The following is a 12,619-nucleotide window of genomic DNA, read 5'->3' on the forward strand; positions in this document are numbered from 1 at the left end:
ATTAAACAAAGACACAGTTACGTTTTGCCAGTATTTTTCTTAAGACAAACCTGTGACAAATGGCTGGGAACGGTGGCTTAAGCTTTTAATCATAGCCATCAGGAGGCAGAGGCAGGAAGACAGAGCTCCTTGAGTTTGAGGCCAGCATGATCCACATAACAAGTTCCAGGACTGTTAAGGCGGCTACATGGTGAGACCCTGTCTAATTAAAAAAAAAAAGAAAGAAAGAAAAGAAAAAGGAAAGGAAGGAAGCAAGCAACAACTGGCCTTCTGTGGCCAAGGGACATGATCCTTTTAAGGTTTTTCAACAGTTACTTTCCCACTGATGACACTGGACTTTCCGAGTTGAGACGAGAAAGCCTTTAAGCCTACATCTCCTAAAACTGTGATTCCAAAAGTCACTTGTGGCCTCCTTACCTGTTCTCACTCATCAGCAACAGGTCCACACAAAGGTCAATTTACTGTTCATGTGGGAAGAGCTGTTTCCTCAGAGGGCTGCGGATAACAGGCTTCCAGGTGGTCTGAGCACTTAACATCTACTCTGCTGGGAAGCACACTGACTAATTTGAAGAATAACTTGGTGACCAATTTTGCAATGGAATTTCTATAGCTGCAATTGAAGCAACACCTTCCAGATTACCCACATCCTCTAACCACAGTGCATGTAAGACAATCAAAATATCTGATTCAGAACAAACCAGCTGCTGTTTTTAAAGCATGATGGGACCTAAAATCTCCCTGCATATGCCACACATGAACTTTGCCAAGGCCAGAGCTGCATCGGAAGCACCCACAGCACCCACACACCGGATATTTGTGCCGCTTTTTAATAGTGACCTAAAATTGCAACATTAATCTAGTATTCATCTATATAAAGGCATTTTTATATAATTTTGTTTTGGGATAGGTAAAGCAAAACGCACAAGAAGTGTATCTTATGTCTAAGATTCACACTCTAAAATGCATTTAAAACCAAAACAAGGGGGTTGGGGATTTAGCTCAGTGGTAGAGTGCTTGCCTAGGTTTGGTCCCCAGCTCTGAAAAAAAGAAAAAAAAAAAAAACCAAATCAAAACAAAACACGGATCATTCGGTCACTGACAGGATCAGGGCACCTCCCTTCTTCAAGATGACTGACTGACTGACTGACTGACTGACTGGCTTTGTTGCAGGGGCCACTCGTTCCTCTTTTGTGTCCTTTCCAATATATTCTCTATTCTGGTGGTGAGGACACAGAAGCTGATGCACAATCAACCCCACACACCATTCAAGATCGTTATTTGTTAACAAAGGGAAAAGACTGGCAATAGTTAAGGCAAAAAACACGGGCACGTTTCAAGCTTTTCGTAATGCTCGGACTGACCTAGGGCCCTGCTCAGTCTGGGCAGGTGCTCCACCATCACACTCAACCCTGTTGTCTCCACCTCCAAAGCAAACAACAAAAAAACCACAACCTTTTAATGCAAGTGAGAAAGAGCACAAACCCAGGAAAAATATAAATGCACAGAGAAGGCTAAGAAAGTTTCTATTATTTATTTTTGCTGGGGTTTTGTTGGGGTTGTTTGTTTGTTTGGGTCTCTCTGTATATTACTGGATGGCCTGGAACCACTTTTATAGAGCAGGCTGACCTTGGACTCCCAGGATCCTCCTGTCTCTGCTTCCCCAGACTGGGATGAAAGGTGTATATCACCATGCCAAGCCCAAGAAATTGTTTAAAACGTTCTGCTTAGAAGGGTTATATAAGAATTAAATACTTAAGGGTTCTGCTATATTATTACTATATTAGCAATAATTAAAAACTGGACATGGAGAACATTTGCTAACTGAAATACAGTGATGAATAAATATAGCAAGGTAGGCATAACAAAGATTCACAAAGGAGATAAAAGAATCAGAAAATTGGGGTTGGGGATTTAGCTCAGTGGTAGAGCACTTGCCTAGCAAGTGCAAGGCCCTGGGTTCGGTCCCCAGCTCCAAAAAAAAGAAAAGAAAAAAACAAAACAAAACAAAACAAAACAAAAAACCGAAAACAAACAAACAAAAAAAAAAGAATCAGAAAATTATGAGCACACTGCCATTATGTACAAGTTAAGATAGGACAAATGGATAAGTAGGAGTCTCATATTCTTTTTTGCACTGTTGTTTAGTTTTTTAAAGAATTATTATATGTGTGTGTGTGTGTGTGTGTGTGTGTGTGTGTGTGTGTGTGCGTGTACACTGTAGCTGTCTTCAACACGGCAGAAGAGGGCATCAGATCTCATTACAGGTGGTTGTGAACCACCATGTGGTTGCTGGGATTTGAACTCAGGACCTCTCGAAGAGCAGCCAGTGCTCTTAACCTTTGAAGCATTTCTCCAGCCCATTTTTAAGACGTATTTATGAGTGTGTTGCCTAAATCTATGTATATGCATACATACAATGCCCAAAGAGGCCAGAAAAGAGCATCAGAGCCCCTGAAACTGGAGTTCCCAGCAGCTGTGAGCCATCATCAAGCCCGAGTCCTCTACAGGAGCAACAAGTGCTCTTAACCCCTGCGGCACCTCTCCAGCCCTATGGACCTTTCCTCTATACAAGCCATGCGTCATAACTGAAAGAGAAAAGGTTTAGAGTTCAGATCTACCTGGAATGCAGTGAAGTAGGCCAGGATGCCCTTAACTACTTAACTTTCTGTTTTACTGCCCAGCACTTTACGGCCCTAATGTAGAGCTATCCTTGCTTAAGACATTCAAAACAGTGCACTCGATCATCTTCATCTTCTATTCCAGTCCTCAAAGAGAGGTCCAAGAATGTTCATGAAAAAAAGCCCACTGGGGACAGGGATTACAATTTAGTCTGCAGAGTGCTGGCTTAGCATGTATGAAGCCCTGGATTCAACCCTCAGCACTGGGTAATCGTAATGGAGTGTGCTGACACACACCTGCAATCCCAGCACTCAGCGGGGCAGGGAAGGAGGATCAGAAGTTCAAAGGTCATTCTCAGCCATATAGCAAGTTTAATGCTATGCTGTATATATGAGACCCTATCTGGTAAAAATGAATGAAGTAAAAATTCTGCCTTTACAATTGTGTTTTCCTATTATATATAACACTAAACCCGTGCCAAAAGGGATAACACACTCCGAGATCCAGCCTTCAGACTGCTGAAATACTAGTGCAGTAATTTTTGCTTTATATATGATTTCAATAGCACAGTTAAAAAACAGTAGCTCTTAAGCAAATGTTCTGCTAATTTGATGCAGAATAAGTGATTGATTTTTGGTTACAACAGGGCGGTGTCAGGATCATTTGTTCAATCCAAAATGGACAGAGCATCCTGGGCTGAAGGAGATGGTCGTCTTGTGAAGCACAGGCATGTAAATAACATGGCAATGATGGTACAACAGATGTGAGGACAACACGGTATGCTAATGCTTATAACACATGCATGAACTTACCTAATCTGGAGTGCTTTCTGGAGGTAAGCAGGAACTAGCTAAGTGAATGGGTGGTCGTGAAAAGGAAGCAGCAGATGCAATGAGAGTGCATGGACCACTGCAAGCGTCCATCTGGCTAGTGCGGAACACCTGGCAGAACACCTGGCAGAATGGCAGCTGAAGCTGAGGAAGGAAGCAGGAAATAGAGCCTAAAGGTCTTATTTGCCCTGGGACGCCTCCCTAGGCTGTGGCTACCGTTTATCTTTGAGGAACTTGAAGAGGAGGATTTTTTTTTTTTTTTATGGTTCTTTTTTTCGGAGCTGGGGACCGAACCCAGGGCCTTGCGCTTCCTAGGCAAGCGCTCTACCACTGAGCTAAATCCCCAGCCCCGAAGAGGAGGATTTTACTCAGACACTTCTACTCTTACAACTGTTTCCAAGACCTAATGTTACTTTACTTCAAATTGTTTCATGTTTCCTTTTGCTAATTCATATTTATCACCATCTTGGAAATCTTAGAATAACAACTCACTGTTTACTCTGTGCCAGGCATGGCATAATATGTTTTAAGTGACACTGACTGCAAAAAAAAGCAAATCTTAGCATCAATTTAGGGCTGCTCTCGTTAGATGTATTACCCTCGGTGGCTCACGCATCCTCACTGGCTCTGTGCTTTTTCTATACATGTAGAAAAACCAGGGCTTACGGGAGGTAGCACATATCTTTGATCCCAGCACCCAGGGGGCAGAGGCAGGTGAATCTTTGAGGCCAGCCTGGTATACACAGTGAGTTCCAGGACAGCCAGGGCTACATAAAAAATCTCATCTCAAAAACCCAAAACAGAAACAAAATAAAACAAAAACTAAAAAGAAAATAAAAGAAACCTGAGGCTGGAGAATAGTTCTGAGGTTAAGAGCATTGACTGCTCTTCCAGAGGACCTGGGTTCAATTCCCAGCACCCACACAACATCTCACAACTGTGTGTAACTCTAGTTCCAGGGGATCCGATGCCCTCACATAGATATACATAGGCAGAACGCCAATGCACATAAAATGGAAATACATTTTAAAGAGAAAATTCTTTCTTCCCAGGGTATTTGTAAAATTTAAGTGAGATACCTGTCTGAAAAGTACTTCATAAAGATGATAATTATTAAAAATCAATTTTTATCACATTACTATTATGTTGTCACTTGTGTAAAAATTATTAGTACTTAGTATCTAACATGCAGCCAGCAGAGGGAGCCTCTGATCCATTTCTGTCTTTAGGGTCAGGCAATGAAAACAAGGTAGGGTGTGTGGGTGTGTGTGTGTGTGTGTGTGTGTGTGTGTGTGTGTGTGTGTGTGTGTGTGTGTGTGTGCGCGCGCAAAGGTTAGAACCCAGGGGTGTAGCTCTGTGGTTAGAGTTTGCCCAGCTGGATTCCTAACATGCAGCCAGCAGAGGGAGCCTCTGATCCATTTCTGTCTTTAGGGTCAGGCAATGAAAACAAGGTAGGGTGTGTGTGTGTGTGTGTGTGTGTGTGTGCAAAGGTTAGAACCCAGGGGTGTAGCTCTGTGGTTAGAGTTTGCCCAGCTGGATTCCTGGGCTGGATCCTAGCACAGTAAAAGACAAAACAAAGAGCCATCTGTGCTTCCCCAGACAGTAAGCACTTAGGACGATGGCCTGGCAAAAGTCAGTGGTGCTCATGGGGCTCCTGACTGCATGTACGCTCACGAGGCCTTGCTTCATTAGGTTTCAAATTCTGCACATCTCTATATGTGTATACATGCATATATGTCAAATATTACAACAACGGACTTAAGTAATCCCAGTTTACATTCTCCTAGATCCTTCTCTTTCTGTTTCCCTGCGGAGAACTCAAGTTAGAAATACTATGTCTAGTCCCTGTGGTTTTACTGCCTACTGGGAGCAAATTACGTGCCTCTGCCTGGGACTGTTTCACCACTCTGTCTTCTTCCAATGTCTAGTTCAGCGACAGCCTTTGCCATCATTGGGGGGACTAGATTCTTTTTCCTGTTGAGTTCAACCCACCTTGAACGCATGTCTAAATGTCAAAATAACAAAATAACAAAATAATAGTTGATAAATAGTGCCCTATATCTTGTTACCCAAAATATCTGATATTTCCTTCTCTCTAAAACACTGGTTCTCAACCTCCCTAATGCTGTGATTGTTTAACACAGCTCCTCATGTTGTTGCAACCATAACATTATTTTGTTGCTACTTCCTAACTAATTTTGCTACTGTTCTGAATGGTAATGTAAGTATCTGAAATGCAGGATATCTGCTTTGTGATCCCCAAAAGGGTCACGACCCACAGGCTGAGAACAGCTGCTCTAAAATACAGCAGAGACTGTGTTCTCCACCTGTCACATCACACGGGCATCTCGTATGGCAGTGAGTACAGGCAGACACTCATACTCTTGTTTTATGAACGCCAGTGGACTAAGTGAGAGCCAGCTGCCGCACATCACCTACCAGCTTGGCCTTGCGGGAAGTACAGAAGGTGGAAAGGAAGGCGTCTCGAATACAGAAAGCTTTCTTACTGGGATAAGAAAGGGCTTAGTTTTGTTTCCATACAGAGAGCTGTTTCCATACAGCGATGCCTTTGTGATAGGGAGATAACAAGCAGCTTGTTAAGAAGGCCACAGCATGAGAATTCTTTCAGAAAAACAAACAGGAGGCATGCATTTTGGAAGTGGGACTGAGCTTGGGAAAAGCAAACAGAGTTGGATGTGAAGACAACAGGGGGGAGTTTTATATCCTTCATGTATGTTTAAATGGAAAAGTAAAATGTTTAAATCTAGATTCCAAAATCCAATTAAAATTTAATACCTGACTTGTTTTGAATTTTAAATCTGGTCTTGTTTTGAATTTTAAAAACTAAAAAGCAAACAAAAAGCACCCTCAAAAAAACCCCAAATATATGAGTATGACAGGAGCTGGGGTTTGTAGCTCAGTGATAGCACACTTAACACACTTGAGGCCCTGGGTTTAATCCCTAGCAACATGCACACACACACACAGACAGACACACAGACACACACACACACACACAGAGACACACACAGAAACACACAGACACACAGAAACACACAGACACAGACACACACACACACACACAGAGACACACAGACAGACAGACAGACAGACAGACAGACAGACAGACACACATGCACACACAGAGTGAATGACCCTCATCCCTATGAAGTCTCTCACTAAGCTTCACATGTCTAAGGTCCCAGCACAGATCTGAATGTCATGGCTTCAGAGAGTTAGCAGCATAAGTCGTAACGATGTACTTACCTTTGTTTTCTCCCTGTTCACCAACCACCCACACTTCTTTGCCTGAAGTCTGTGCCTTCAGAACGCTCGAGATGATGTACTGTAATCTCTGTGAGTCCAGATTGCAGCCAATCCCCATCACTCTGGCTGCGGGAAATGTGCTCAGCTTCCACGTCACGTAGCTCATGATCTCCACTAAATGTTACACACAGAGTGACAATTTAAGGATTAAAAGAAAGTTAAGTGGACAGAGGTGGCACATAGCTTTAATCTCAGCATGTAGGACGCAGAAGGATCACTATGAGTTTGAGGCCAGCCTGGTCTACAGAGTGAGTTCCAGGACAGAGAGGGCTACACAGAAACTCTGTCTCAAACAGACAGACAGACACACACACTGCTTCTAGCCTAGCTCACATGGAAAGGGTCATCTCACAGGGGAAGTATGTCAACGTTCTACAGAGTCTTCGGAGGTCTTAAATGCATCTATGCTCTCTGAGGCAGGTCTTGCTGTACAGCCTATCTGGCCTTGAACTCCCAATCTTCCTCCCTCTGCTCCCAAGTATTGGGAATACAGAAGCACCACCACGCTGGCAGTATGTTTACAAAGTGTACTTAAAACACTAACCAAGCTAAAGCATTTTTGTATAACTTTTTCACGAAACATAAATTGTTAGGATAGAAAGTAAGTAAGTTCCAGGAACAGTTAAGCAAGAAAGGTGAAAACTGGGTATAGAACGTGTTGAAGCTTGTTCCTTTTAACATTACTGTAGCCATTTTGAATTCAGATTCCACCTTCCTCACAAGGTGAAACTAAGTTCATACTTACCACTTTAACTGGCACTGAAGAAGGTTACTTATAAGCTAGAAAGTTGTAGCTTACCCTGTTCTCAATGTTCTGAAATTCCCGGTCTCCACCTGTCTACCACCCCTTGTAGCGCACTCAGGACCAATCAGCCTAAAGGTTAGCTGGTAACAGTTTGTCAAGTTAGCCAAAAACCTTCTACCACTTCACTGCTTGCCTCTAAACTTCTGAATCTGTTTCTTCCTATAAAAAAGTCTGCCCTGAGGACACACGGGTGCCACGATTAGGTTTTTCCTTCTTGTGGTCCTGATTGATCATTCTAAAAGTGTTCGATAAACTTTCATCACATCTGAGACTGGTGTCCGAGTGGTCAGTGCACAGCTACTCCCACACCCCAACAGGAAGCAGGAAAATAACAATTTCACTTCAATGAAGCGCTATTCTTCTGTGTGTGCGCCTGCAGGGTTCAGAACCAGGCCTCATGTGTGCTAGGCAAGCACTCTACTCTCAAGCCATATCCCCTGCCCAATAATTCCATGATAATTTCTTTATGTTTTAGGCTTAAATCAAAACACCAACTCATACATTATTATGCAGTACCTCACCTTAAGAAAAAAACCTACATGGGGCTGGGGATTTAGCTCAGTGGTAGAGCGCTTGCCTAGCAAGTGCAAGGCCCTGGGTTCGGTCCCCAGCTCCGAAAAAAAAAAAGAAAAGAAAAAAAACCTATGGCTCCCCTTCCTTTTACATGCCAAAAGGATTTAAAGAGACCAATGTCTCTGACAATCATAAATGAAACGCATAACTGTGTAACATTTTCAAACACAGGCTTGAAACACTGGTTGGGCCCAAACCACCCAGTCTCTGGAAACATCTCTCTTTTTTTTTTTTTTTCCGGAGCTGGGGACCGAACCCAGGGCCTTGCGCTTGCTAGGCAAGCGCTCTACCACTGAGCTAAATCCCCAACCCCTGGAAACATCTCTCTTAAGTGAAGCAATCTACAGATTTGAAACTGTTGAAGATGCACAGGGTGGGTGAGAGGGCACAGTGGGTAAAGGTAGCTGCCATCAAACTGACATCTGGGTTCAACCCCAACACACGGTAAAGGAGGGCTGGCCTCTGACCTTCATGCCTGGTGTGTATGTGTGCACACATTCATATACACACAAACAAAAGTAAAAACTGTCTCTGCATGTATAATATGCTTCTTAATACCTTCATAACACTAGGGACTTAGACATCTTACACATAAATATAATGCATGATTCTCTTAGAGGCTTTAACCATTTCCTCACTAAAAAAGGTATGGCTAACAACTGGAAAATAATACCGTACTTCATGAAAAGCTGTGAGTTGCAACCTATGTAATATCAGTTATAAGGAGTAACTGTGTGTACTGTTCATTCTAAGAGCAATCTTACTGAATATCCTTTTAGACACCACAGTGATTTGGCTTTTGTTTGTTTGTTTTTTTTTGAAATCAACAATGGCAATTATACTGATGACCAGGACCATCATGTGAATTTAAAATAAAGCCTTTTACCTGGTTGAGAGGCAACAAGCAAGACAGCATGCTGACTGTAATGTCCCAGAGCTGGAACGAGAGCTCTGAACATGTCCACATTACTCTGTACTGCATGCAGGTAGGACTCAGAACCACCCAAAGAGTTGGCTGTGAAGATCACCACCTTGGAATGAGCAGAGGCAGACAGATCTAATGAACAGAAAGAAACAGTCTGAGTTCAGGACGGTCTAAACCAATGCTGGTACAAGATAAAACGTTTCTCTGTTCCATGAACAGAGAATACAGGCATACAAGCTCCTATAGCTATCATCCAGAAAGCTTAGGGGTAACCGCACATATCCCATGGTCAAACATGGGGGTACACGGCTGTGATCCAGCACTTGGGAGGTCAAAGCAGAATGGCTTCAAGTTGGAGGCCAGCCTGGGATACGGAACAAAATAGGCAGGAAATTAGAAAGAGTCAGTGCCTATACACAAAGACTAAGTTTTCTATGTAGTTCATAATTCTTAAAAGGGAAATGAGTAATAAAGGAAATAACAACAACAACAACAACAATAGCCACTGGCTTCTGTACTGTGAGCATAGGAGCCACAGATTCTTTGAAAGCGACTGAGTAAAGAAGTCAAGTGACTTGAGCAAGTCAGCAGAGGGGCTGCAAGTTAGGCCCAGGTTGTCTGCTTTCAGATTCTAACCTATTAACCCCCCTTGGAAAACTGAAAACTGGTACCTGGAGAGGTTGTCAAGCACAGAAACCAACCAGAAATCAATGACCAGTTTTATTTAAAACACTACACCTTGCCAGAGTCCTCCTCTGGCTTCCTTCTTCTGCCTTGAATGATAAAAATGTCCTCATCCTCACAGGTAATTCTTGCTTGAGTCCTTGCTTGGTTATAAGTACCACACACTGCACACTTCCTCCAGAGATTCTGTTCTTTCCATTATTTATTTCACTGGTTGTCAATGGCTGATTTGACACACAGGAAAAAAACCAGTTCCCTTAGATCCTAAATGGCCTCGCTTTCTCTAGGGTTGGGTACTAAAGAGTCTCTCCTACAGGGATCTGAAGAGTTAAGAGGTCCCTTAAGAACTTGGGACTGGGAACGACAGGCTCAAGAGAATATCCAGCTCCCAAAGGAACCTCTAGCTGCCATTAAAGGACCATTAAAGCAACTACAGTCTTCTCTCAGATGAGGAAAATGAGCTAATTGTCTCCTCCAGGGATCTGAATGCTTACTGAACTGTGATGGGCTATTTTTAGAACAGATAGGCAAGTCAATTCTTCTGGCCCCCACCAGTACATTCTAGTATGTGAGACTGCTGTATGCATTATTTGGAAAACGGTCAAGGAATACAGGAAAGCTAGGGAATGACCAAAGATGCCCACATCACTGTGCCGTGTCTAAGTTTCTCTTCTCTATAAACTGGGAGAGATGTTTTAGGGAATACATTTTGTTCAATGATCTGCTTTTTACTCTTTTGATTTTTTAAAATGTTTTTTAATCTAGGCGTGGTGGTGTATAGCGCTTGGGTGGCAGAGGATGATCTCTGTGAGTGTAAGCGCAGCCTGGTCTACAGAGTGAGTTCCAGGACAGCCAGGGCTACACAGAGAAATCTATGTCCAAAAAATTCTACACACACACACACACACACACACACACACACACACACACACAAAATTTTATGTATCTGGGTATGGATGCCATGTGGGTACCTGAGGAGGCCAGAAAAGGCTGTTGGAACCCCTGGAGCTAGAGTTACAGGCAGTTGTGAGGTGTACAGTGTGGGTGCTGGGAACCAAACTTAGGTCCTCTCAGGATCATGCTCTTATCCACTGAGCCATCTCACCAGGCTTGGCTGGTTTATGTTTCAAACTCATGCATTCCTGGAAAGATAGTTTTAAACCTGCATCCCCAAATATAGTCTTTATCTAGATAACATACCTGAACAAATACAATGTTACATGTCCTATGAAAGGATGCTTTCTTTTGAAGATTTATTTATTTTATGTATATGAGTATATTGTTGCATCTTCAGACACACCAGAAGAGGGCATCAGCTTCCATTCCAGACGATTGTGAGCCACCTTGTGGATGCTGGGAATTGAACTCGGGACCTCTGGAAGAGCAGTCAGTGCTCTTAACTGCTAAGCTATCTCTCCAGGCTGAAGTGATGCTTTTCTAAAAGGCTTGGCCTCAGTGGAGGCGCCTACCATCACCACTGCTTGGGAGAGCAGTGGGCAAGCAGGAGGGCTGCTTGAGCTACGGAGTTGAGGGGCAGCCAGGAAACAGCAAGATAAGGCTCGTGCACACACAAAGGATGGGACAGAAAAAAGAACTTCCTTTTTTCCTAATTTAACCTGCAAGTGTCAGACTATAATATGGCCAAGCTAAGACGCAAACCAAATCTGCCTAATTCTAAAGCCGTTGCTCTGAAACAATGTATCCAAGAGAGGAAGCAGCCAGAGAAATGCTTGTTTGGGGATGTAACTCAGAGAAAACTAATAAATACTTCTGGACAACAGGAGTGATTCTGAATGCTATTTGCTCATTGACCTCAGCTAACATAATTGGTTATAACTGGCATAAGAGTCTGGATCGATCAAATGACTTATTTCAATGTCTTTGTTTTGCAACATGTAAAAAAAGAACTTTGAACAGATGATCTTCATGATACTTTTCAGTCTGAGAATTCTAGGACCCTAACCTTGTCCCTAACCTTGACAACCTGAGTTGGATGCTCCAGGACCCATGAGGTATAAGGAAAGAACCAACTTTCGAAGGTACACACATGCTATGGCACGTGTGCCCTCTAACCAAAGTAAGTAAAAATATAACTTAAAAAATTCTAGGACCTAATTCCCAGTTCCACAAATAAACGAACCATCCAAGACCCAGCTACTGGAATACCGTAGACTACTATGCCCATCTTTAAACAGTCCAACCTTTGCTGATCTCTACATTCGGCAGGTTGAAGATATCAAGGTCCATCGTCCCTTGGTTAGTCCCATCTGAGAGGTCTAAAAGGAGCAGCTTGTCTGCAATGCCCTGTGTGGAAAGATTAGAGCAAGAACAGCGTTTCACCGACACAGAGAGCCACTCAGTGCTGTGCCCATGAGAAAGGCTAAAGGAGGCCTCCTGAACTAACAGCAGTAAAGGTGTGCAAGCCTGACGCTGTTCTGTGAGTGATACTGTCTTTACTGATCACCGGGAGCTCGCCTGGCTCCTCAGGAGCAAACTATAGCTTCTTCAGATGGAGCAGAGAGGGCACGGCGTACCACGCAGGTATGCTACTGCTCCTCCTGAGTTTAAGGCTTTACTTTAATTCTGGTGGTGTTATTGCTGTTGCCCTCCTCTTCCTCCTCCCCCTCCTCCTCCCCCTCCTCCTCCCCCTCCTCCTCCCCCTCCTCCTCCTCCTCTTCTTCCTCCCCCTCCTCCTCCTCTTCCTCCTCCTCCCCCCCTCTTCTTCCTCCCCCCATCCTCTTCTTCCTCCCCCTCCTCCTCCTCTTCCTCCTCCTCTTCTTCCTCCTCCTCCTCCCCCTCCTCTTCTTCCTCCTCCTCCTTCTCTTCTTCCTCCTCCTCTTCCTCCTCCTCCCCCTC

The 12,619-nt window shown here is 43.6% G+C and overlaps 1 protein-coding gene across 7 annotated transcripts in view; it reads right to left on the minus strand.

Annotated features, from left to right (window-relative positions):
* The window catches only part of Uevld (UEV and lactate/malate dehyrogenase domains), a 33,135-nt gene that overhangs the window by 6,099 nt on the left and 14,417 nt on the right, over positions 1-12,619 (minus strand). For 3 of the 7 annotated variants that reach the window (XM_039100974.2, XM_039100973.2, NM_001427693.1), the window contains 3 exons: positions 11,965-12,067; positions 9,041-9,211; positions 6,717-6,890 (listed from right to left, as the gene is read on the minus strand). In XM_039100974.2, the coding sequence (XP_038956902.1) occupies positions 6,717-6,890; positions 9,041-9,211; positions 11,965-12,067 (448 nt within the window). Of the gene's footprint in view, position 1; positions 3,594-6,716; positions 6,891-9,040; positions 9,212-11,964; positions 12,068-12,619 lie in introns of those variants that run through there. The other 4 variants (XR_001835764.3, XM_063274846.1, XR_005499061.2 and 1 more) reach the window with 4 other exon arrangements.

Source organism: Rattus norvegicus, chromosome 1 (assembly GCF_036323735.1).
Source record: "Rattus norvegicus strain BN/NHsdMcwi chromosome 1, GRCr8, whole genome shotgun sequence".
Taxonomy (NCBI): domain Eukaryota; kingdom Metazoa; phylum Chordata; class Mammalia; order Rodentia; family Muridae; genus Rattus; species Rattus norvegicus.